Source organism: Psammomys obesus, unplaced genomic scaffold (genome assembly GCF_907164565.1).
Source record: "Psammomys obesus unplaced genomic scaffold, mPsaObe1.curated_primary_1811, whole genome shotgun sequence".
Classification (NCBI taxonomy): domain Eukaryota; kingdom Metazoa; phylum Chordata; class Mammalia; order Rodentia; family Muridae; genus Psammomys; species Psammomys obesus.
This window is the reverse complement of record NW_026592623.1, coordinates 1-27,655: the sequence shown is the minus strand read 5'-3', so window position 1 is coordinate 27,655 and position 27,655 is coordinate 1. Positions and strand designations below refer to the sequence as shown.

The 27,655-nt window shown below is 41.7% G+C and overlaps 1 protein-coding gene across 1 annotated transcript in view; it reads right to left on the bottom strand.

Moving 5' to 3' along the window:
• Window positions 1-22,561, bottom strand: part of Rab10 (RAB10, member RAS oncogene family) — a 44,173-nt gene extending 21,612 nt beyond the window's left edge. Inside the window, exon 1 of the mRNA XM_055614532.1 lies at window positions 21,895-22,561. Coding sequence (XP_055470507.1) covers window positions 21,895-22,021 — 127 coding nt within the window. The 5' untranslated portion in view covers window positions 22,022-22,561. The remainder of the gene's footprint in view (window positions 1-21,894) is intronic.
• Between the last annotated feature and the right edge of the window lie 5,094 nt (window positions 22,562-27,655).

The following is a 27,655-nucleotide window of genomic DNA, read 5'->3' as shown; positions in this document are numbered from 1 at the left end:
TGAATGAATGAATGAATGAATGAATGAATGAATGAATGAATGAATGAGTAAGTAAGTAAGGGCCAATCCAGCTATCTCAAAGGTGCTTTTCCCTGGAAGAAGTTCTCCTGTATCAGGATGAGGCAGTTGTTTCATAATGACTCCCCATGTCTCACACAAAAACAGACACACAAAGGTCAGGGCTTACCACAATTTGTTTTTTTCTTGGTTTTGTTTTGAGGGACAGCACATTTGGCTACTTAGCACTGGCTGGCCTTGAATTCCCAACCTCGGCCTCTAAGTACTGGAACTACAGGTGTGTGTTACCAAGTCCACCTTAGAGACATCCTTTGGGTGGAACCAAACTAAACCTAAATGTTTCTAGTCCCAAAGCTCTCTATCACATTTAAGACCTGGCTATGATACACTTGTCATATTATCAGCGCACACCCCTAAGCTGCTTCCTTGCACCTACCTATAAAATGGCAATGGCTATCTACTTCTCTCTTCCTGTTATGTGAAGGGACCATAAAAAGGAAAGAAAACATATTCCCTAATTTTTAAGTATTCCTAAACAAACAAAACCAAATCCAAGAAGAAATGATCCTTGAGGCTCAACACATTACAAACTTCATTACATGATTATAAAAGTTTATATACCTGTTTTAAAAGGGGCCAAAGCAAAATAAAATTAGATTTCCTCTTCAAGTGCCTGATTCTTCCCCCACCATTCTCTGCTGTACTTTCAAATCTACATCTTGCAGCAAATTCTCATCACAGAAAAGGTACATCCTTTATGAACTGTTGAAAATTCAAGAGTCCATGAAGGCTGGATCTCGTGATAAAGCCAAGGATGCAAAATATCAAGTCCAAAGAGTTCAATATATATATATATATATATTCAGTATAGCTCAATATATAAGCAAATCAAAGTTTAAGACTGGCATAAAGCTTTCCCAAACCAAGACTATTATCAAAAATATCTGACCATGCTAAGTATGGTGGCTCATGCCTGTAATTTGTAATCCCAGCACTCACTCAGGAGGCTTAAGACCTAAACCACATACGGAGTTCCAGTCTAAAGAGACTCTGTCTCAAAAACAACAAAAAAGTCAGGCACAGTAGTTCTCACCTGTGATCCCAGCACTGGAGAGATGGAAGTAGAAGGATGAGAGCTCAAGATGATCCTGAGCCAGCCTAGGATACACGAGACTCTGTCTCAAAAACTTAAAAGCAGAAACTGACATTATGGACATGCTGTTGTTGCTGCTGGAGACTGGGAAGTGAACCTAGACCAGAGTCTTCACACTGGACAGGCACTCTATCAGCTGTACCTCCAGCCTGTTGTACTACTTTCCTTTTGAGAAAGCTCTCCCTGTTGCTCAGACAGGCACGGAAGTGATCTTGGACTTGAGATCATCCAGTCTGAACTTTCAAGGTAGCTGTAATTAAAGGTATCTGCAACCATAACTGACTAGCTAAGATTTTCTTTTAATACCTTGCTATTATTCTCTAGCTATGCTGCAAAGTCCATTATGATGATGATGATGATGGTGGTGGTGGTGGTGGTGGTGGTGGTGGTGGTGGTGGTGATGTAGGGGCTAGAGAGATGGATCAGAGGTTAGGAGTACATATTCTTCTTGCAGAGAAGAGCACCCTTATTGAGCAGTTACACTGGGCAGTTCACAACCACCTCCTCTACCTCCAGCTCCACAGGATCCAATGCTTCTGGCTTCCACAAGCACCTGCAGATAGGTGCACCTACTCATACATGAATACACACACACCCTGACACACACATACAACTGAAAATAAAATTAGGACTACAGATATGGCTAAACCATTAGGAGCGTGTTCTATTCTTGCAGAGGACCTGTTCAGTTCAGTTCAGTTTACCACACTCATGTAGATGACTCACAAATGCTTGTAAATCCAGCTCCAGGGGATCTGCAGACACATAACTCCCTATATATATATATATATATATATATATATATATATATATATATATATTTGAAACTAATATATCTTATATATTTAAAAGAGCTTTAATTAGAAAGAAGAAACCAGACTGGAAAGATGGCTCAATGGTTAAGAAAGCACATAAATTATTTCAATTTAAAAAGTAATAATAATAATGAAAAAAGAAAAAAAAATCAGCCTGGCATAGTAGAAGATGCCTTTGATCCCAGCACTCAGGCAGAGGCAGGCAGGTATCTCAGAGTTCAAAGCCAGCCAGGTCTACAGAGTGAGTTCCAGGCCAGCCAAGGCTTACAAAGAGAAACTCTGTTTCCAAAAAAACAAACAAAAAAACTGAAAGAGAAAGATATGAAAGTCAAAGAGGCAATTTTACTGCTGTTACTGATGAGGAGACCACTACCCTCAACAGTTCAACTGCAGAAATTATAAGCAGATTAGTAACCCTAGCATCCAGGAGACTGAGGCAAGTAGACTGCATGTTCCAGGCCAGCCTAGACTATATAGTGCGATTCTTTCTTGAAAAAAACCGGAGGTGGGGGCAGAGGCCCAATAAATGAAACATACATGAAATAACTCTTTCACAGAAGAGGTTTGGGCTATCATTAAGTTTTCTTAGCTGGTTTTAATTAAGCCTCGCCCACACAGTCTGAGAAGATGACTCAGCAAGACTCAGCCCATATGTGAACTAGAGTTAAGCGATTAACACAATTAAGTTAAACACATGTTTCTTAAATTTACAGATAAAGAAGCTCAGAACTTAAAAGACTTAATCAAGTTTAAAAGCAAATTACCTAGAAACAGAATCTGACCCCAAATTCAATATTTTGCTTAATGTATTTTACACTTAAAGGCCATTAAAAAAACTTTATTGTCTCAGTCACTGATATTACTGATATTCATTTTCACATATATAGTCATCCACATATATAGTATCTTAAAGGTTAAACCATTCAGTGTATCACTAGAAGTTTAAAAACATCTTTGGCTAAGTCTTTAGCCAGAAAATTCCAATTCTAACCTATTCTGCACTTTAACTCATATAGTCGTTTCTTTTTTAGATTTAACCTAACCATTTCACATTCTTGTTCAAACCTTTGACAGAATTCAAATCCTTAACCATCATTACCAGGCTCTACATGATCTAGCCCCCAACAGCTTCCTCAACATGTACTGTTTCTGATTTCTTCACCCCAGTCAGGCCTGCAATGGCAGTCCTTCAACTCTAAACTGGATAAGGAAGGGGCTTCACTAAGACTTTTACATAATTATTTCACAATTTCCTCTGTCTAGATGGAATGTTCTCCTCTCCTGTGTGTCTTCTCATAACTGCTTAAAAAAGGGAGAATGGGGGCTGGAAAGATGGCTCTAAGGTTAAGAACACTGTTCTTCCAAAGGTCTTGAGTTCAATTCCCAGCAACCACACGGTGGCTCACAACTGTCTATAATGAGGTCTGGTGCCCTCTTCTGGCCTGCTGGCACAAATGCAGGCAGAATACTGTTTGAATGAATGAATGAATGAATGAATGAATGAATGAATGAATGAATGAATGAATCTTTAAAATAAAAAGAGAGACTGAAAATAAAGCCAATGAGGAAAAAGGGCCATCAATCAAGATGTCTTCATAGGTAAAGGTATTGTCTATAAGCCTGACAACTGAATGGAAAGAGAGAACTCAGTTGTCCTCTGTTTTCCACACTCACACACATACATATAAATTAATTAATTTTTTAATTAGGCCAAGAAGATGACTGAAGAGTAAAGAAGCTTGCTACATCCATGCCTGAAAACCAGAGTTCAACCCATAGAATCCAAACGGTGGAGAGAACCTACTCCCACAAGTTGTTCTTTGACCCCTGACCACCCAATGACCCCACACAAACACATACAAAATAAATGTAATCTAAAATTTCATCCTAAAATCTGGAATAAAAATACACACAAAATGAATGTGAAACATACATTATTCATACCTACAGACAAAAAGGCTATGATGTTCTATCAAACTTCAAATGTAAGTGTAGAAATATACATAGTAAATAAACTGTATAAATTCTGGAAGCAGCTGCTTTTCCTTCCACTCAACAATCTTATCCCCAACATCCCATCACTCGAAATCAAGTTTACTGCTTTATTATCCTAAATTCTCATGTTTCTAACTCCAATGGCACATTTTGCTAACTTTTCTTTCTTTCTCCATTTACTTTCTCCAAGATAAGTTTTCTCTGTGTAGCGATGGCTGTCCCAGACTCACTTTGTAGACCATATTGGTCACCAACTCACAGCGATCCGAGTGCTGAGATTACAAGCACACACCACCTCGCCAGGCTCCTCCATTGAATTTCAAGTTAACAGTTTGGTATAGGCACCATCATGTTCTTCTCTGTACACATGAGTATACTAAGGCTACCTTTTATAAAGGGAGATAGAAAGTATACACTATGAAACACCAGCACTTGGGAGACAGGGAGGATCCTGAGTTCCAGGCCAGCCTGGATTCACTGTTCCTTCTCCACCAAAACGCCTCATAACTTGTTAGAAAACCCAGACTCCTTAATAAGATTTTCACAGCTGTGAAATATTTTCACACTCTCCCCAGCCACACCTCCTGTTCCAGCCACATCCCTCTCCACATAGGAGATATGACTACAGAGACATGTCTGAAGACGCCGTTCAACCCCCAAAACCTTACTCACTATGCTTCAGGGCTCAGATGGGACTTCCTTTAAGTCCTATGCTCCCATACAGAGGCCACTAGTCTCTCCCTGGTGCTTCCTACAAAATATTTTCCCAGATTATTGAAAAAATTAGTTGTTTGGTTGAATGTACCATTAAATTGTGAGTTTCTTGGTAGAAAGACTTTCATCTCACTCTCTTTTGGTTTCATATAAACTTCAGTACCCTTATATACAATATACCCAATAGTACTTACTAAATAAACCAACCAGTGCTACTGGTTGACAAGTCATTTTTTGTGTGTGTGCTTTGTTTTTTTGTTTGTTTGTTTGTTTGTTGTTTTTTTACCATAATTTAGATTTCAATTTGTGACTTTAATTATAAAGAATCATGTAGATGTTCCCTTGAGCTTTACTCCACTGCTCCAAGAAGTTAGAATGAAGGGGCAGAGCAGCCCCTGGTGGCCCAGAGGATGGGCAGTCATGCCTTCTGTACTGTCTGGCTGGGCACCCTGACCTCGCCCCTTTTTCTCCAACTGCCAAACAGCCAGAGCCGGTCTCTAGCTGCCAGCCATGCAGCTGCCTCAGGCTCATTCACAGGTTGAAAACTACAAACAAGAAACTAGTGAGCTGAATGCCTTGAACTTGGTTCCATCTCAGAAATGGCCTCCGAGAGGAAGTAGTCTCACATGTAGTGACTAGGCTTCCGAGTGTCCTGCTAGGATTAGAGCAGGGGAGCATGTGGCAGATTCATTGTCACTCATTTAGAGCTGAAAGGTGCTGAGCTCCCATTTTACAGATAAAGAACAGGGACCACAAAAGACCACCACCACATTGAGAGTATACTTAAATAGCCTGGTAGTAACTGTTTGCACTTAAGTCCAAAACTTCTCTCAGCATGTTAGGAAAACCCCTAAGGTGCAAGAAAAATGGGGACTAATAGGGCATTCATGCTAGATCATTAGAATATGCTAAAATTGGACAGAAAAGTTCTGATATAAGTAACACTGTTGTAATTATTCACTTATATAGTTAGCTTTAATGCTTTTTTCAAAGTCAGTGTTTAAGGCCAGTCTCTCAAAGCTTTGGAAATACTTCAGAAATTTCCTACGCTCCTTTTCTTTCCTACTGCCTATGCTTACTTACTAAGCTGCACTTACAGTTTCCTAAAATATTCCTGCTCAACTCAGCAATTTATTTTCACCTTTTCTTTTGTTTATTTTTTAAAGATTTATTTATTATGTATACAATGTGTGTTTGCATGTATACCTGCATGCCAGAAGACAGCACCAGATTTCATTTTAGATGGTTTGTGAGCCACCATGTGGTTGCTGGGAATTGAACTCAGGGCCTCCAGAAGAGCAGCCAGTGCTCTTAATCTCTGAGCCATGTCTCCAGCCCTATTTTTGCCTTTTATGTCTCACCCCTTAGTTCAGGCAAGAGCGCATGTGCATGAGTATTTTGCCTACATGTACATATGGGAACTCATGCATGCCTACTACAGAAAGAAGTCAGAAGAGGGTGTCAGGTCTCCTGGAACTAGAGTTACAGACTGCTGTTAGCCACCAGGTGGGTTCTGGGAACTTCTGTCCTCTGCAAGAGCAACAAGGGCTCTTAACCACTGAGTCATCTCTCAAACCCCAACTTCACAATTTTAAACTGATTAACATTCAAATAAAGAATAACAAAATTATCTGAATAGCCCACTAAACAGAAAACTTTTTTATGGGGATGTTTTAAATTTACAAAGTAACCTGAGGGGAGAGAGGTGATACCTAGAGCTGAATTAAGGGTCAAAATGACAAACTATGTTTAAATAAATCACAAATGAAATTGCAAATTAAAAATTACAATGGAGGGTAAAAGGTAAGGGCATTCATATATCTGCATATATTTCTTTCTTATCAATGACCTACAACAGCATCTGTTTAAAAGCACGGCCTACCCAGCATAGTAGCGTATGCCTCAGCATCTTGAGCTCTGGGATTATAAGTGTGGAACACCATGCCCAGCTCAGATAAGCAATTTTTTGGTATGTATGTACACATGTGTATTTATATCATTTATGTACACGTGCACATGTGTGTTCATGTCTATGGAAGCCAGAGGCCTGACTGTGAATGTCTTCTTTTACCATCCTCTACCCTATTTATTGTTGCTAAATCAGAGCTCAGGGATTGGGCTGGTCTAGCTAGCCATCTTGCCTCAAGGATTTCTGGTCTCTGCCTCCAGAGCACTGGGATTACAAGCAGGCTGCCAAACCCAACCCAGGAAAACAAGTTGAATTTTTACAGAAGAGAAGGCACAACAAAATTAAAGAGGGAATGTCATATTATACTTTAAAAATTAGTTTTGCTAGATTCATCCGGTTAATACTGAAATTATTTTTATTCCCTTAAGCACACACTATTCTTTAGCCACCAAGCACCGGATAAATGTTGCTTAATTTATAAATATTCATGTTTTAAAGTGTTCTATTTAGGGCTAGGGAGATGGCTCAGAGGTTAAGAGCACTGTCTGTTCTTCCAGAGGTCCTGAGTTCAATTCCCAGCAACCACATGGTGGCTCACAACCATTTGTAATGAAATCTGGTGTCCTCTTCTGGCTTGCAGGTGTTACATGCAGAAAGAACATTGTATACATAGTAAATAAATAAATCTTAAAAAAAAGTATTCTATTTAATATTAAAATATTTAATAATAATATTTAATTCTATTTAATATTAAAACCTCTGCAAACACTGACCTCTGATTTAAAACGTCCAGAATTATTCTCAAAGAGGACTAGTAGTAAAAATGGCTTCTTTCCTAGAGTCCATCTTAAAGCTCTGCAGCTGTGTCTGCTAAGGCACTCTGTGTGTCCGACAGGCACACATTCGTGGAGCCCTTTTTAAATACAGAGAAATTACATCTTTGAGTTTATTTAATAACATCCTTTTATTTATCCCTCAAACTGGTTCGATTATATTCAAAAGATAACTCTTTAACAATCCTGACACCTGACTATTAGTAAGTATTAAATTTCTTTTATCCAAGTTCCTATGTGCTTAGATTACACTCACTCTCAGACTTAACTTTTCCACGGATGCATCCAGTATTCTACCTTCTTTTAACAGACCATCATTTATTATAAGTTATTTATGCTGCATCTTATAGAAAAGATTTACTCCACATCAAATTCTCATTACATCTGAAGCACCAAATCTTACTATTTTCATTGCTTCCAGAATATATAATTCTTATCTTTACAGAGATGACTAGAAATAAAGGAATTTATCTTCATGATACAGTAACATAATGTCAACTTTAACTTACAGATAGCCATACATTTCTACATACTGTTATTTCCACTGGATGAACGTTAGCATTTAACAGTCAAGTTTGCTCTCCTCAGTTGCTTATATCTTAATAAAATCAGGTTTTTAAAGAAAAGGTCAAAGTTTGATGACTTTAACTAAGCATCTCTCTATTATTCCAGGCTTCAAACCTCTGTCAAAACATCTTATTCATAAATGTCAACTGTGTTTGAAAAAAAAAAAATTGGAGCATGGCTCAACAGGTTAAGAGAACCTGCCACCAAGCCCAACAGTTTGATCCCTAGGCCCACATGGTGGAGAGAAAATACACTACTGCCAGGTGGTGGCGACACCCTCTTTAATCCCAGCACTTGGGAGGCCAAGACAGGCAGATGGCTCTCTGAGTTCCAGGACAGCCAAAGTTACAGAGAGAAACCCTGTCTCAAAACAAAACCACACTCCTGAAGTGTGACCTCCAATTCACAAACTGCGGAATACATTCCCATACACAAATATACACACAAAATTTTAAATCAAAAAGTAAAGCCAGACAGGGCAGTTCAATCCTGTAATCTCAGTACCATGGAGACTCTTACGTGAATTCAAGGGCTATAAAGTAAACTCTAATTAGAGTGCGACCCTGAGTCAAGAAGAGTTGTCAGTCTGAAACACAGCACCCTGGAAGTAGTGGAAGATGAGGAGGTCAAGGTCACCCTCAACTACTCAACTACACAGTGAATTCTGGCCAGACTAGACTACTTGTGATCCTGTTCAAAACAAAACAACACATCTGAGGGAAGGAGGAGGGGAAAATGGGAAGAAGGGAGGGAAAGAAACTACAGAATTTTCAAAATTACACAAAAATGCACTTAAAGGAGGTAAAATATTAAGATTATGACTGTATAAAGGTAAATTAACTCAACACTTGCCCTTCTGTAAGCAAATAATTAGGTTTGAATCAGCCAAAATCAAGACTTCGTTAGTTGTCTTACTACTTAATGGCCAAGTCTTACAACATACTACTGTAATACTGACAAGTTATGAAGTAGCTGGGCCATTTGTTGTTGGGTGTCTTATAAAATCCATTTATCAAGAGCATAAAGTCTAAAATTTAAGACTACAGTCATACTCGGTCCAAAAAAAAGCAAAACATATCCTCCAAGCTTCAAATAACTGGGTAAAAAAACCTAGCCATTTAAATTAGTATTTCCTTAAATGTTATGGTTATAAACAGTAGTTGACATTTTCTGATCCCCACAACATTCATCTGGTTATCCTAAATAACATTATATGAGAGTAAACTGGGTATTTACAAAATCAATAGCAAAATACCATCCCTAGCTGGGCGGTGGTGGCACACACCTTCAATCACAGCACTTAGGGGGCAGGGCAGATCTCTGTGAGTTTCAAGGTCAGCCTGGTCTACAGAGCTAGTTCTGGATAGCCACAGCAGGCCACAGAGAAACCTTGTTTCAAAAAATAAATAAAATAAAAAAAATGTTTAAAGGCCAAAAAAACAAAATACCTGGAGTACTTCTTGCCTAATATGCAGGAAGCCCTGGGTATAATCCCCAATAGTGCAGAAACTGGGCATGGTGGCACGTTTGAAGTGGAAGCAGGAGTATCAGAAACCCATTCATATCAAGTTCAAGGCCAACACAAGTGTCTCAAAAGACAAAATAAAATCTACACAATAATGTTTTAAGTTCAAAAGTAGGCCAAGGAGATGGCTCAGTCTGGAAATGGCTTACCTCAAGCGCATGAGGGCCCGAGATCGAGCCATAGAACCCACAAAGAAAGGCCAGGCATTGTGGCACTACAATCCCAGCACTAGGGTGTGGGCCAGCCAGTTTGGGCCAATGAGGGTCTGTCTAAAAGGAAGTATATAGTGTTTCTGAGGATGATACCAGAGATTGCCCTTTGGCTCACACATGCACAAGCACACATAAGCACATGCAAATACACACATGCACACTCGAGTGCACTTTAAAAATAGTCATTTAAAAGTATCTCAAATTCCTATTGATAGAAAAGCTGATCCTCCTACTACCTTCTCTCCAAACACTAAAAACAAAACAAAAATTATAAATTCCATCTTCATTTCAACAACTAGTCATTGTTACTCTAAAAAGATCAGGGCCAACTGAAGATAGCAAATAGGAATGTGCCAATCCACGCCCTAGAACCTAGAAGGGTTTAGCACCAGAACAGATCTCAGATACACAGCAGGACTTGATTGAAGGTCTATAAAAAGGCATTGTAGCAGCCTCATAGCCAGACGCCATCACTGCTCAAGATACAGCAGGAATCGAAGTGACTGGGAAAACAAGTGCAGTGAAATGTGGGAATAAGACAAGTGTGTGTGAGGGGTCCTTTTTGTTTTAAATTTATTTTTAATTGTGTCTGTGGGAGGGAAGGTATGTGCACATGAGGCTTCATGATCACTTCTGAGCAGGAGTTTCAGGAAGTTTTGAGCTGCTCTGTGTGGCTGGGGACCAAACACTGACCCCCTAGAAGTGCAATAATCATGCACTTAAAAAAAAAAAAAAGACTAAATATACTGAAATTTAAGCTAGCCTTATACAGCCATTTAACCAACTGTCTTTAACTGCTCCATCAAGAACACAGGCAAGCGGATTTATACCCTCCTCTCTCCACATGTCACAGACAGTTGACACTGAGGGTCATTGGTTGCAGGATATTTGATCCCATTGTGAGACTGGTGATTGTGAACTGTAAAAACCTGTTTCTTACTGTGGTACAACTCAGTCTTTGGCCCTAGAGCTGTCTGTTTACTGTAAATAAATTCTTGTGGTGTGGCTCAGCCTTAGCACACACTTTTAATCCAAGAACTTTCTGTAAACAGGATTAAATAAAGTTAACCCTAGAGGTCAAGAGGCAGAATAAGCAACCTGGATTGACACAAAGTAAACATGGGCGGGGCATAGAAAGTGAGAGAAGCACAGAGGATAGACACACACACAGGAAGTAGAAATGAGAGGGCATTGAGTTGAAGGGCATTTAAAACAGCAGGGAGGAGATAGGGCTTTTTCTTTCTGGGATGAGAGCTAGGTGCTTTCTCTGCCTCTCTGAGATACCAGGTTTTCATCCCAGCATCCTGAGTACTGGTAAAAACTTAATTATTGGGTTTTTTTTTTTTCATTTTTTGTTGTTTGTTTCATTTTGCTTTTCGAAACAGGGTTTCTCAGTGTAGCTGTGGCTTTCCTAAACAGGCTGGCCTTGAACTCACAGAGATCTGCCTGCCTCTGCCTCCTGAGTGCTGGGATTAAAGTGTGCCATCACCTCCTAGCAAGGATTTTCTTTCCTTATAACAATTATCATTCTCTGGAAAAAAAAAAAAAAAAAAAAAAACTGCTCCATGAAGCACACCTACAAAGTTGAGACATAGCAGGAACACACCTTTATTCCTAGCATTAAGGAATATGAGGCAATCCAAGACAAGTATGCACTACATATTGAGACCGTGTCAAAAACAAGCAAGCAAAAAAAGGAAAACCCTATAGATTTAATGCCTAGATACACTCCCAGATTTTTAGAAAATGTTCACTGTCCATCATCCTCTCAAAGTCTCAGCATCCATGATTAAAGGGACCACAAAAATCTTTATTCTTTTATTTAAAAAAAGAAAAAAAAAAAAAACATTCTGTCAGTATGTAGCCCTGGCTGACCTTGAACTCACAGATTCACCTGCCTCCCAAGTAGTAGAATTAAAGGAGTTTGTTACCAGCCTGGCCTGCAAATATCTTTTTTTTTTCTTTTTGTGTGTGTATGGGGGCACCTGAGGAGGTTGACTGGAAACTGAACCTGATGCCCACATGCTAAGCAAGCATTCTTATCACCAGAACACATGCCCACACTTCTTTATACTTGTATATCGAGGCAGAGTCACATTAAGTTGTCTAAGTTGGGTCTTAAAGTTGTCATCCTCTGCTTCAAGTTCCTGAATAACTGGGATTACAGGCCTGCACCACTGGCTGAAATTACATTTTAAACAATTCTTTTTTTTTTTAATTGCTTAATTTTTAACCCTTCTTGTAAACTTGTGCACAGATGTCATTCATGGTGCATGAGTGAAGTCAGAGAACACTTGTGGCAATCACTTCTCTCCTTCCACAATGTGGGCCCCAGAGATGAACTCAGGACATCAAGCTTGGCAGTCAGTACCGTACCTACTGAGGTGTGTGATCCCAGTACTGAGAGGTAAAGGGAAGACAAGTTCAAGGCCATTCTAGCCTACATAATTCCAAGGATGAAAAGGAAGGAGGGAGGGAAAGAAGGAAGGAAAAGAAAATGGAAAGACAAGACGAAGTTACTAAAGTTGAAAATATAAGCTGGACATAATAGGGCATGACTATAATCTTAGCACTTGGGAGGTAGAAACAGGATTGGAAGTTCAAAGACATTCTTGGGCTACACAGCCAGTTCAAGACTACGCTGGGCTACAGAAAAAAAAAAAAAAAAAAAAGAAAGAAAGAAAGAAATCAAGTTAGCAAGAGACAGAATGATACAGACCCAGATTTATTCAATAGAAAAAGTTTAAAGAGAGCCATGTATAAGTACAAGTCTGTAATGTCAGTCCTCTGGAGGCTGAGGTTTAAGGAAAAGGGAATGGGAGTGGGAGAAACACAGCTAAAAGATAAAGTTGAAGAAATTTCCCAGGCAGTAGAATAAATAAACAAGATTGGAAAATAAAAACTAAGACAATCCATGGAGTCCAATATCCAGTTAAAAAGACAACAGGAAGTAAAGGGAAGAAAACATGCAACAAGATATCCAGCAAAGAATCTGAAAGACCCATACACCCAGAAGGACAGATTTTAAAAGAAACAGTGCTCACCAAGCAAGAACTGAAACTTCTAACTAGGAACTTGAAGGATTTTTAAACCCTAAGACTTTCAAAAATAAACTCCACCACTAACAAAGGAATCAGAACAGTTCTGAAACCAAAGCACCACCCAAAGCTAGAACAAAATAGAAAGCCTAGGTTTTCAACCTAGACTCCCATCAAACACTCAAGTGAATCAAAGGGAAGAATTAAAGCACTGCCACGGAACTAGAGGCATGCCTCAATGGCAGGACCCTTGTCCAGGACGTATGAGGTCCTGGTTTTGATCCCCAGCGCCACTTTAAAAAAGAATTGTCTAACATGAGCTGTCTCAAAAACTTCCCTTTATATGCAGCCTTACTGCAAGAAACTATCAGAGTGTGACAAGCTTCAAGGTAGACTGTTCAGCAAAAACAAGAAGGCCATACATAGAAGACCTAGGGAGTTTCCAAAGACAGCTGTGCTACCAGCCTGTTAAGAGAAGAGGTGAGGAGAAAAGCTCTACCTTTTCTGGACTCAGAACTCAACAAAACCAAAAAACTGTTTCTCTAATGGTCTGACTGTGAAGAAACTCATTGAGAGGTTACTGAGAATATAGTAAACCTAGAAACAGATAAAAGGAAATGAATTGAATAAAGAGAAAATTTAACTCAGAAGAAAGAAAGGGGGGAGGGTGCAAGATGGTGTTCTGGGTAACCATGCTTGCTGGGCAAGCCTGACAATCCAAATTCAATTCAACCCTGGAGCACACCTAAAAGTCAAAGGAGAAAACTGGCTTCACAACGTTGTCCTCTAGCCTCAATATGCATGCCATCATACACAGAGACACACAATGCATGTCCAAAATAATAAACAAAAAAAAGCTTAGGGAGAAAGATAAAGAAGGGTGTAAAGATTTAGAAACCAGAGGGAGCACATTTCTGCACTGAGGATCAAACCCAGGGTTTTCTCAAATGTTAGACAACCACACTAACTCAAACGGAGCACAGCCATTCCTAGCTCCACTTCATTTTTTTTTTCTTCACCTTTATTATCTTCTCAAATTCTGTTCCTCACCAATCCCAATTTAAGAAACTTCAGTTGTTTTACTTACTTTGGTTTCTGAGACAAGGTCTTTCCCTGTAGTCCTTGCTGGCCTAAAACTTGCTGTATAAACCAGGCTGACCTCAAACTTCCAGCATTTCTCCTGCCTCTGCCTGGGGCTGGGGTTACAGGTTACATCCTCGATATTAATGTATTTGTAGAACTCACGCCATATTTACAAAGACTTGTTCTCACCAGTTTTTAGGTTCAAATGTATTACCCATTACTCTTTACACTCCTCTTTCACGACTTAACCATCTTCATAAGCAGTTTCCTCATATAGTGTTTATGGATAATCACAATTTTGTATTTTGTGCTCAATAAACAGTCTCATTTGTAAATCAAGACTTGGCAGCCTCCACTTTTCTGCCCAAAGCTGCTACCAAAGCACCGCCTGAGCAACCTTGTACTGTTTCAAGTTGAAACAGATGGTCAATGTTTCTCCTCCTGTTCTTTCCCTCCTCCAAGTCACAAGGAAGTATCAGTAAGTAGTTTTGTTCTAGTACCTGACACAGCATTATATGCCACAATTCTTGAAAAGGACAGTTCTTTCTAGCGTTACCTCCTCCATTGTGCTCTGGACAACACCATCAGGCAAAGGACAAACAACCCAAGTTGAAACATTGCCCCTCCCAGGTAACTCCAGAACTATCCATCCTACCTTAACGACATGCGAGGGTGTGGTGTACAATGTGACAATGAAATTTTCAGAATGAGAAGCACAGTCACGAACAAGGCCCTGAGAAGAATCATGAAACCGGTTGCTGAAGGTTCCTCTTTGCTCAGAAGCTACTGTTAACATTAGCTGTCATCTGGAACAGAAGGGGCTTCTGTGCTCAAACGCTCTTTTTAGATAGCCTGGTCAAATATTTCAACAGTCTTCAAGGTTTTGTTTGGTAGTGTCACATGTCACAAAACGTACCATTTTAGCCACTTAAAAAATGATAGGCTGGGCTTGGTGTTAACAGTCCTGTAATCTCAGCACAAAGGGAGACAGAGACAGGAGGATCAACAGTGCCCCCATGGCCTCCAAAACTCTTTTAGCTTCCACAGAGGTAGGGGGGGGGGGTTGGGTGGAATAAGCCTTTAATCCTAGTATTGGAGGCAGAGACAGGCAGACCTTTTTTTTAAATACAAGGCCATCCTGGTCTACAAAATGAGTTCCAGGACAGCCAAAACTATATACAGGGAAACCCTGCCTCAAAACAAAACAAAACAAACAAAAAAACAAACCACTCTTTGAATATCAAGAGAAAATTCTATGCCATTAACTCTGCATACCCTTGACATTAAATCCTGGTAATCGCTATTCCTTTCTCCCTATAAATCTGTCTGCTCTAGGTACCTCTACATGAGTATCTGTCCTCTTATGTCTGACTTTATGTTGTTTTGTTTTTTGAGGCAGGGTCTCTCTACATAGTCCTGGCTGCCCTGGAAATCACTATGTTGTCTAGGCTGGTCTTAATCTCAGAGTTCCACCTGCCTCTGACTCTAGAAAGCTGGAATTAAAGGTGTGAACCATCATGTGGGCTATTTTTGTTTTTGAGGTCCATCAATGTTATAGCACTCAGCAGAATTTCATTACTTTTCAAGAATGAATAATCCATAGCATGCATACACATTTTATTAGTCATTCATCCATCAATGGTATCTGAGTTATTTACACTTTTTGGCTATTGTAAATAAGGCTCCTATGAACACTAGCATATAAACACCTCTGAGTCCCTACTTCAAACTCTCTGACTAGGTCTTGCCTAGCATGCACAAGGCCTTGGGAGTCAGAGTTCTACCACAAAATTTTAAAATTGCTTTTAACTATCTTGGGTATAACTTACACGGAAATTTACTGGATCATATTCTTTTTGCTGCCCTTTAAAAAACAAAAATAGGATCTCTAACCCAGGCTAGTCTCAAACTCCCTAATTAGCCAAGGATGACCTTGAACTTCAGATCCTCTTGCCTCTTCCTTTTGAGCACTGGGGTTACAGGTATATGCCACTACATTCACTTTATCAAGTGCGGCAGATTAAACCCAGGGCCTCCTACTAGTAAGCATTCTGCCAACTGAGCCATGTCCTCCGGCCCTTTTTTGCTCAATTTTATTAAACAGAGTATCACTGTATCTTAGGTTAGCATAGATCTAGTATATAACCCAGGCTGACACACAGCAAAGCTCCTGCTGCAGCCTCATGAGTGCAGAGGTTACAGTCATGCACATAAAACCAGGCCCTCATTCATTTTTAGAAAAGCTCCTATGCTTTTCCCACAGTACTATCTAAAGTCCCGGCAACATGCCAGAGCTCCAAATCCTCCAGATCTTTAACACTTGCTTTTGTTTCTGTCTTGTTTCACTGGGATACTGTGAGATTAGTCATTTATTCTCTCATATATCCCATGTGTATGTCACGTTACTGAGGACTGAACCAGAGCCTCACACACACTAATAAGCACCCTACATCCCCAGCCCTCCTTTTTTTCATTTTGAACAAGTTCTCACTAACTTGTCTAGAATGGTCTTGCTGTGCAGACTAGACAAGCCTTGAACCTGAAATCCTCCTGCCTCAGCCTCCCACGTAGCTAGGATTAGGCCTGTGCCACCATGGTCTAATAGCCATAGAATAGAATAGTCAATAGAACAGCCAAACTAATGACTGTAAAATAATATCTCACTGTTGCTTTGACTTGTCTTTAATTATTAGAGGCTGAACATCTTTTCATGTGCTTATAAGCCATTTGTATGTGTATTTTTGGAGTCAAACTTACATAGTTTTAGTCTATCCTAAAAGCACATGCTTCAATGAGAAAAATTCCTTAGGCATTCCTGCAGCATGACCCCGAGTATCGCTACACAGCTCTCACATGCTTTATGACAAAGGTTTGGCCCATTTCTCTAAAAAGCAGACACTCTATATAAAATGGGGTCAGTTGAATTTCATCAACTCTTTTGTTGTTTTCCTTTTGTTTGGGAAGACAGTGTAGTACCAGCTGGCCTGGCATGCTCCATAAACCAGGCTGGTTTTAATTTGCAGTGATTCTCTTGCCTATGTCCTGAGTTATAGCATTACAGGATCATGCCACCATATCCATCTCTTCTCTGGCTAGCCTCGAATCTTCCATGTAGATCAGGATGGCCTCAGACCTACTTACACCCTCTGTCTTCTGAGTACTGGATTATAAGTATGCACCACCACATCCAGTAAAATCAACTGATTCTTAGGAAAGAGTAATTTAGATCTATTGACTAATTTGACTGCGTGTGGGTCTATTCATACACACACTTAGGTGTCACAATGTACATGCGGAAGTGAGAGGACAACTTGAACCAAGTGGGGTCCCAGAGATCAAACTCAGGTCTTCAGACTTGGCACAAATGTCCTTAACTGCTGAGCCATCTTACTAGCCTAATCAACAAGTCTTTAATGCAGGTTAGTAGAATCAATTTACTCTTCCAAAGCTTAACTAATACAGTCAAATAATAAAAAGATATTATACCTCTATCAGAGGCAAATCTTTATCAATTTAATTTCCTTACATGGGGGCCAGGGACTACACTATTCAGTGAAGATACTGCCCTTAGAAAAATAAAAAAATTGCCCAGCATGGTGGCATATGCCTATAATCCCAGCACTCTGGAAGGCAGAGGCAGGCAGATCTTTGTGAGGTCATGGGATTAAAGGTGTGCACCACCACCACCCAGCCAAAGCACACATTTTTAATGTTTTGTTTCCACTGGATACTCTATTATTTGGTCCTTAATCCTCTCACCACACCTAAATTTTTTTTTCTTTCTCTCTCTTTCTTTTTTTTCTTTCTTTCTTTTTTTTTTTTGGAGACAGGGTTTCTCTGTGTAGCCTTGGCTTTCCTGGACTCACTCCGTAGACCAGGCTTGCATCCAACTCAAGAAATCTGCCTGCCTCTGCCTCCTACACAGAGAAAGACACACTTGCTGCTCCCAGCTCCCACATAGTGGCTCTAACCGTCAACAACTCCAGTTCCAGGAGATCTGCCACTTTCTTCTGGCCTCAAAAGACACTAGGCACAAAGTGTACATACAAGCACGCAGACAAAACATTCAAACACATAAAATAAGTAATAACATCGTTAAGCTAGTAGCACATATGCAAGGACATACACATGCACACACATGCGCACAGCACATTTAATCTCAGCGTTTGGAAGACAGAGAGGCAGTCAGATCTCTGAATTTGAGGAAAGCGTGGTCTACAAAGTGAGTTCCAGGACAGCCAGGGCTACACAGAGAAAACCTGTCATGAAGAAAACAAAAAAGGAAAAGGGGGCTTGGGAGGAATGTGCTTTAAGAACAAACTCATGTAACTATACTACTGAGTAATACTTTCCAGAGCTTATACTGCCAAGAAAATTATGGTCAAATCAACGACTGACGTTTGTACAACCGGAACCAGTAACTTTCTTAATTACACTGCAAACAATCACTGAATTTCTAGGACAAGTTTTGCCCTAAAATGTTTGATGTACAAGCATAAGGACCCGAGTGCAGATGCCCAAAACCCAGGTAAAAAGCCAGGCATGGCATAGGGAATCCCAGCACTAGGGAAATTGAGCCAGGATGGTCTTTGGGGCTTGCCTGCCAATGATTGATTGGCAAGCTCAGCGTTCAATGAGAGAACCTATCTCAAAAAGTACAAGTGGAGAGTGACAGAAGCCCACACCTGTCTTCATCGTCTGGCCCCCACATCTCTCTCTCTCTCTCTCTCTCTCTCTCTCTCTCTCTCTCTCTCTCACACACACACACACACACACACATACACACACACTACTCATAAGTAAAATCTGATCCCAATTTAGATCATAATACTCAGAAAACAAATGAAAAGTAAAGTATTAAACTAAGTTAGCCCTGACCTAGGGCTAACTATATGTTCTTCATGTTCTGTAAGAGACTATCAATGTACTACTATCCTATCTCTCCTACATGTGTTCATCATTCATCACCCACCTCTTTTAGGTGCTTAGCACTTACAGACAAAACAAAACACAAGAGCCCTGGCCCTGGGTAACTTATTATTCAAATGGCCTTAGGTTCACTTGTGTGGTGTTGTTTGTTAATGGCCTTGCTATCTGAACTTGTGATGCTCCTGTCTCAGCAACTGAAGTTTTGGAATTAGAAGCATGAGCCACCACACCCAGCTGTGACTTTAGATTCACTTATGCAGATGGTTAAATGTCAAAGTCAACCAGTCAGAAGCTAAACCAATCCTGCCTGGACTATGAGGGGCTACCTTGCTTGCAGCCTGGTCCTTCAGAACACATGTAAAGTGACAACTTCCTCATGAGTGCAGGTTTTTGAGGCTCAGAGTGTATCTTTGTGCTAGAATGGCCACCTGAAGAGGCAACAGGACTCAGGCCCACTGAAAATACTTAGTATTCTAAATATCCTAAAAGTAATAAACATGCAAGCTTCTCCAGTTATCCCTGTATCAACTGGCTACTTTTCTGTTGTTTAGACATATATTCAATATAGTAGCCATATGTGGCAACCGAACTACTGAAATATGCCTAAATTGAGATGGGCTGCCCATACAGCTCCCACACTAGAGGGAAACAATGTAAAATCTCTGTTTGAAATTGACTGCATAAAATTGCATCTTTTCTGAGCTAAAATATATTATTAAATTTTTCCTTTGTGACTAGCAGTTTACTTACATGGGCAGCTCACAGTTCTTTCAGACAGCACTCTTTTAAGGCAGCAGAATTCAAAATCTCTGCACAGAGCTAATGTATGAATGTGTTTAAACTAGACTAATAATTGTCGGAATCATGTTCATTTTCTCAGCTCACTTTAGTCAAATCTCATATAAAATATCAAAATACTTTTATACCAAAATGTGAAAATGTCGGAGGTTACAGTGAAATTGTTTGGCAGCTCACCAGCAAATATCCAAGTGGCCATTACAAACAGGGCACATTCCATCCATAAAGCAACATATTCTGTCACACACCAGTAGCAGAAAGGCCATATATTCTATACAAATCTGCACTGTGCTCCTACAAAGCACCTGGCACCATGACTAAATGCTTTGCTCTCACTGACCTACAAATCCTCACAAGTACCATACACACTTTTACACTGTCTAATACTATTTGAAGACATTGTAGCCAAAGTTGCAGTTAGTAACCTGTGGAGCCAGGATTACAACACAGCGTTAACAACCCATTTTCCCAAGTCAAAGGACAACAAATACTATATATAGATGGACTCAGAACTGAAGATGTAGCTCAACAGCTTGCTTACCAAGCATGAAGCTAACGTCAATCCCCAGTACCTGGGGACAGGCATCTGGGGAACTGAATATCACCCTTCACAACGAAACTTTGCTTCCTATTTCACCTCACCCTTCTCAAGGGCGGGTTTTTAAAAACTGACCACACATCAAATTCTCTTTCCGAAAGGCTGTCTCCCCTCTGATCCAACTTACAGTTGTCTTTCAGGCTTTGTTGTTAACTGTTAGTCCACGCAAAGCAGATTTCCCATATTTCAGACTAGTTCCCCTTGCTCCCCCTCCACACTGCAGTGCTTTGCACACTATTGTGATTGTCTTCATCAATGGTCAAGGGGTCTATTGTATCCACCACTTATTCCCAAAGCTTTTAACAGTGCCTAGCATTAGGTGCTCAATAAATATTTGCTGATCTAGTCATCTGACTCACCCAGTTACACCTCAACTCAAAGCAAACTTAGTGCTGTAAATGCTAATCCACAAAGCAGAGGGCAAGTTTAAGCTTCATGAAATTTCGACAATCCCTCCCATTTTAAATAACCCATTTTAAATAACGTTGCTCACTGTAATTTCAGTATACCTTACTTAATGAGTTTAAGTTACTTATAAATATGTCATAAGGAAATCCAAGCCAATTTCAGTAATACTATAAATTGGTTAAAATCAGTTTGATTTTCACAATTCTTAAGAAAAACCACCAAAATTGCTTCTCTATATTACATTTATCACGAGTTTTCCTGCACTGCCCTAATGCTGGAGCTGAGGTCCAAAAATGATAGACACAAAATACTTTTAAAAATGGGGGTGGAAGGGGATGTTTCATGTAGTTACTTTGACAAAATTTATGCTGGTGCCAGAGTCAAAACGAATTTCTTGGAACCTTCCCTTTTCATTTCCGAAACAAGAAACCCATTTTAAAATGTCACCCTCCTCAGCTTTTACTTCCATATCAAGTAATTCTGAAATATGTGGTGAAAGTACATTAGAAGTCCTTAGGGCGAAGATTGACGAAATTTTTTCCTGTGAATTCTATCGTCAAGTAAAACAGGAGAACTTAATTCCATCGGGTTGAAGACAGAAACCGATCGTCTCCCTCAGACTACTGCTTCTGTTGAGGTCTTGAAAAAGCACTGTGAGCCAACCATGCCAGATTCCCACCCCAAGCACGAAGAGCCTCCGATTGTCTGACACATCAATGGTTCAGTCAAGACAGCCAACTCACTCTCCCCCCCCCCCCCCCCCTCCCCTTCCCTCCGTCCCCCCCACCCCCCCCCCCCCCCCCCCCCCCCCCCCCGCCCCTTTCATTTTCCTTAGTGATTCTGCAACTCTCAAGTTTACTCCAAGTTACAGCCAGATGGAATATTTTCTCTCTGACCTCCAATAAAAATTCGGGCCTTTACCATATAGCCAGTACTGCTTCCATCTCAAACGCTAAAATATGTCTACTACAAATATCACATCAAGTAACGTGAAGTTACTTGATTATGGAAAAGGCCAGTCAAGTCACTTAAACAGGATTCTGGAACGCTGCTAAATGCTGCATATTTTGTGCCAGGAGGCAACGAACAGAGGAGACTTGAAAGCAAAAGACCGGATGGAAAGCATGGGAAGACCCCGCCCCAGTAAGCGCTATTCCGATTCCAACAGTAACTTGGATCTGTCGTCTGGAATCGGAATCACTGGAACAAAGGCGTAAATTCCGGGAAGCAAGATGTCTGGAATCAAAGACAACGGCTCGAGGCTCCAGGGTCCCCACACCATCCTCCCCCGGGTCTTACCTATGGTGGAAATAAAGGTGGTATTGAAGGCATCATCCGAAAAACGAAAAAGGACGCAAGTCTTGCCCACTCCCGAGTCCCCGATCAGGAGCAGCTTGAAAAGCAGGTCGTACGTCTTCTTCGCCATTGGGAGGAGCGGCTCGGGCGCTCGCCGCCGGTGGCCCCGAGGGATCGGCGCTGCTCAGTACGGCCAACTCCTCACCCAGGCGTTCTGGGGCCGCAGCAGCGGGGAAGCGTGTGCGGGGGAGAGAGCAGCTCTCGAGACGGAGCGGGAGACCTTCCGAACGGCCTCGTCGAGGAAGCCCCGACGGTGGCGGCGCCCGTGCCTCCGAGGGGCGGCGCCCGCGGCTCCGCAGCCTCTCCCAGCCGCTCCGCCCGGTTCCGGGGAGTCGGTCGGGACAAAATGGCCTCCCCTCCCCCCTCAGCGCGGCCCGGCCGGGACGCTCCCACGGGCGAGCGAGCGAGCTCTACGTCGAGGGAGCGCGGCGGGCTTGGGCACGGCCTCGGCCCGGAGCAGAAACTCCGCGCTTCGGACGCGGGCGACGGCGGCGAAGGAGGTCTCGCGAGCCGACGAGCCCTGCTACATAACCCCAGGAAACCGAGCCGCCCCGGCCAGAGCCACCTTTTTCCCCGTGCCCTCTCACGCCGGCGTGCGCGCTGCCTGAGACGCACGCAAGGACGTACACCCGCCCTTCCCTCGCGCCCTCGCCCCTGCGGCCCGCCTCTGCGCACGCGCGGGAGGGCCTGTCGGGCGGGCTGAGGCGGGACCAGAGAGGGCGAGGCCGCGGGCGCGCTCCCTGCGGCCTCCTGATTGGGTGCGCGGCCTGACGAACACGCCCCGCGGGGGAGGCGAGGCCTGGGAACTGCGCAGGCGTACTACATTCGTGTAGCCCCTGCCCTCCCTTTCCTTGCCTTTTCCGGGGCGTCCTGCTGACGGCTGCGATCCTCTGCGCTCTCTCTCCCGCTCGCTCGCTCGCTCGCTCGCTCTCTGTCTGCTGTTGCGGAGCTGAAGATGTTGGCTCAGCGACGGGCGTGGGTGGCCTGTGTTGTGTGTGTAGTTCCTAGATGCGAGAGAAAGGAGTGCCCTTGGACCATTCAAGAACCTCCTTACTAAAACCAGACGTCTCCAGAAGGGCCCTCGCTTGTAGACCCATCGTGACAGCCCGGTCTCCTTAAGAAGCTAGAGTTCCAGAGAGCCGGGATTCCGAATTGAAAAAGTCGCAGCGCTCCTGGGATCGGAATGATGTCATCGGCCTGAGGAATCCCGGGTGCGGGAGAACCTCCCCGCGAATGGAAGCTTCGCTGCTCCAGGCCTAGACAGTCCTTGGAATCCCCGGGAGCCGAAGCGCTCTATACAGAGAAGGCGGGCCGGGTCACACTGTAGCCAAAAGTTGCACCACTGAATCGAAATTCCAAAAGCCTGCCCCAGCCCAGCCGATCCTTTCCTTGCTTTTCACTTGTTTGTAGGTCGGTTGTTTTGTTGCAAAGTCTGGCTACGTACTCCATGCTGGCCTCCAATTCATGATTCTCCAGTCTCAGCCTCCAGAGTGCTGTTCTGGTGGGCTTACTCCACTACACCAGTGCCAGGTCTTTTAATTAGCCTTGACCCCTGCTTACTGCTCTCCCTATCGGTCTTAAATACACTTCCCCTTTCTTCCTTTCCTATCACGGTTCTACCTTTTCTCAGTATGCTCCAGCACCTGCAGGATGTGATGGTAGAATGGTTGAACCTAGTGGGCTGGTTGAACCTGGGACATCTGAAACCAATAAAAGAGGCTTTTGTGTTATTTATATAAACAAAAATCTACATTTTAAACTAAAATGAGCTACATTTTAGCGGACACCTAACCATCATGGAAATGTGCATTTCATGTGTTACTAAAATAAGCCTTTAATCATATTCTTTTGTGACCATCTCAGTTGTGAGCATGTTTTTTAAAGACTTGTCTTCCTTCTAAATGGCCATAAAGCTCTGAAGATGTCTGTGTGCTCTAAACCATCTCCCTCCAGTTAATTCTCTGATTGGTCTTAGTTTTATCATTAAACCAAATCTGAATCATTCTTCCTCCAGCTGGGAATGACTTACTGTAGCATAAATCAGCAATTTTATGTCAATTTCCGACAAGCACTGGCTTTTCAGGTTTGTCATTAATTCAGTCATACCCCTGAGCACCCCAGGAAAACCTTCAAGAGGCTGGCAGTGGAGGGCTCTTTGTAGCGTGCCTGTCTGGTGTAAATGAAGTCCCAGGTTCAATTCTTGAATCCCAACACTTGGCAGGTGGAGACCAGAGGTGCATCAGAATCAGAACTGTAGGGTCATCTTTGATTAGAAAGAGAATCAGAGACCAGCCTGGAGTACATGAGACCCTGTAAAGAGTGGAGGTGAAAGTCCCAGTCTGTGAATTAACCAGGCAAGCCTCAACACTCTCACTTCAGCTTCCCAAGATTGCAGGTATGCTACCACACCTGCTTAAATATTGGTGGGTTTGTTTGTTTTTAAAGTAGAAAGGTGAATTTGGAAAGCAATGCCATCACATAAATTTAAGAAGTAATGGGCTGCTAGAAAGAATTTTTTTTTTAATTCACTCTACATTCCTGGTGTTTCCAATAGTTGTTTCTAAAATCCATAGTCTGAAAATTTGCAAATTCTTATAGTTTATATTTATTAACAGTTGATTTTATTCTCAAATCAAGATCATGAGATATTAAATCTTTGAGAGCATAATTCCCTTAGGTGTGGCATGAAGGTCTGTAATCCTAATCCTCAGGAGGCTGAAGCACAAGGATGAGCCGCTCAGAGCTAGCAAAGCTAGTTCTGGCAGATTCTGAGCTGGAGACCTTGCCTCACCCCATCCCGCCCCATCCCCACAAAACTAAAAAGGAATTGGCCCTCGGCCTGTTGGGAATTGAACCCTTGTACATACTAGGCAGCCACTTCACCCGAACCTGAGCCTGATTTCTTGCTCTTTTTATTTAAGCTCTACTCCTTGGTCACTTTGTTCTTTATAAGAATGGCATCTTTGCCAGGCATGGTGGCGCATACCTATGATCCCAGCACTCGGAGAGGCAAAGGCAAGCATATCTCTGTGAGCTTGAGGCCAGCCTAGTTTATAAAGGGAGTCCAGAATAGCCAAGGCTACACAGAGAAGCTGTGTCTCGAAAAAAAAAAAAAAAAAAGAAAGAAAGAAACAACAACAAACAAACAAAGGGCATCTTTGCTTGAAAGGTAGGTCAGCCTTGCTGTGTCATTACCTAACTGTAAAACCTACTTCTTAGGTGTCTGTCTGGGACATTGCCTATTTACTGCTACCCATTTCCTGTGTTCACACCCGAAATCTTCTGCAGGCACTTCCTTGAGGAAGGTTCATTAGATTGACCTTGCTGCCCAGAGGCCACCGCTGTTCTTATCACCATTGCCTGCCTTGTTTATTGGCAGTAGGCATTCAAGAGACTGTGCTGGTGAACTACCCTAGCCCCTACATCTCTCTAGAAAGCAGGGTTTTCCTCCCACAGTTACTATGTATCTTCCTGGTTTCAAGGTTAGTTTAATGTAGTTCACTCCTTATAAAATGCACCTCAAATCACTTGCTATCCCTTTGGCCTTGAGCTCAAATGTCTTCACCATAGCAACTCCTGCTGTGAGTAGCTTGTTGCCCTCCTGAACTCCTTTCATACCTACCTTTCAAAATCAATTGTTGTGGGGCTGGTGGTACAGCTTTTGATATCAGCACTGGGGAGACATAGGTAGGAAGATCTAGGTAAGTTCAAGGCCATTCTGATAGCAAGATAGAGGCAAGGGCTGCATAATGAGACCTGATTTCAAACAACAGGGATTATATTTTTTAATTTATATGTATTTATATACTATATTATAAATAAATATATATGTAATTATACTTTTAATTTCTTATTTTCACAATCGATAACTATTTATTTTAGAAACTCCATTGTGGTTCATGCCTGTAATGCCAGAGGTTAAAGACAACAGACCTCTGTCAGCTCTAGGTCAGCAAGAGCTACATAGTGAGACCCTGGACATCTACCGGCTGTCCAGGAGCCCACCAAGAGATGCCCATTACTTGTAAAATTCCGAGGTAGTAGAGGAGGTATCAGGATCCAAGCTCAAATAGTAAATAATAGGATGAATCACAGTCTTTAAGTAGGTGTCTCAAAAGAAAGAAGAGACTCAACAAGTTTGGGGTTTGTTGTTGTTTGTTTGTTTGTTTTTGTTTTTCCAAGACAGGATTTCTCTGTGTAGCCTAGGCTGTCCTGGACTTATTGTAGACTAGACCGGCCTTGTACTTACAGAGATCCTCTTGCCTCCGCCTCCCGGGTGCTGGGACTAAAGGCATGTGCCATCATGCCCAGCTTGAAATACTGTTTGGAAGAAATTTTCAAAATAGAAATTTTTATTGTGTGATGTTTTTGTTTATTTTCAACTTTTTGTATAATAAAGTTAAAAAAAAAAAGAATTTACCCTACACATACGTAACAAATGTATAGCTTGGTTTCCATGTGGGTCCTCCAACTAGAAGAGGGGCTGTCTCTGACTCTCTTGCTTGCCTTTGGATCCTTTTTCCCTAACTGGGCTGCTTTGTCTGGCCTCAGGAGGAGAAGACATGCCTAGTCCTACTGCAACTTGATATGCCAAGGCAGGACGATATCCATCAGGACAATATCCATGGGAAGGAAGCCTTCTCTTTTCTGAGGAGAAAAGGGCATGGGGGGGGGAGAGAGAGAGAGACTGGGAGAAGAAGAGGGAGGACAGAAAGCTGTGATGGGATGTAAAAGAAATTAGTTAATTAATGGAAAAAAGAATTTAAAGAGCAAATGAAAAATAACACATTTGAATATTTTTTTCATCTTTTAAAATATTAATTTCAGGGCATACATGAAAAACTTAATTCCACCATAGGGGTTATTTATTCTGTGGACAAGAACAGTGTTAAAGCTAATCAGGCAACTGTGAGTCAGCAGAATGCATTAAACCTGTAGCCAGATGATGTATCTTCTGGAACTAACTTGCAGAGACTAGCTCTGTAATAAGGGACGACTCATTTAACCTCGTTCAGCCTGTTCTGCTCAGGTACCAAAGGGCATTGTACTCAAAGATTGTTTCAAAAAATTAAGTGAGATAAAGCCTGTAAATATGCTTTGTGTAGACAGAAGAACATGCACAGTTAAGTCCTTTCTGTTATAATAAGGAGCAACAAGTCACACCATAAGACAAAGAGCAAAACATTACACTTTAGAAAACATAAATTATTGCCCAGTGGTGGTGGCACACATCTTTGATCCCAGCACTCTGAGAGGCAGAGGCAGGCTGATCTCTGTGAGTTCGAGGCCAGCCTGGTCTACAAAGCAAAGAGTCCAGGTCAGCCAAGGCTACATATAGAAACCCTGTCTCAAAAAAAAAAAAGAGAGAGAGAAAGAAAGAAAGAAAGAAAGAAAGAAAGAAAGAAAGAAAGAGAAAGAAAGAAAGGGGGCTGGAGAGATGGCTCAGTGTAAGAGCACTGTCTGCTCTTTGAAAGGACCCGGGTTCAATTCCCAGCAGCCACATGGCAGCTCCCAACTGTCTGTAATACCAATTCCAAGGGATCTGATACCTTCACACCAATGCACACAAAATAAAAATTAAATAAATTTAAAAAGAAAGAAAAAAGAGAAGAGAGAGAAAGAAAAAAGGAAAGAAGGAAAAGAAAGAAAGAAAGAGAAAGAAAGAAAGAAAGAAAGAAAGAAAGAAAGAAAGAAAGAAAGAAAG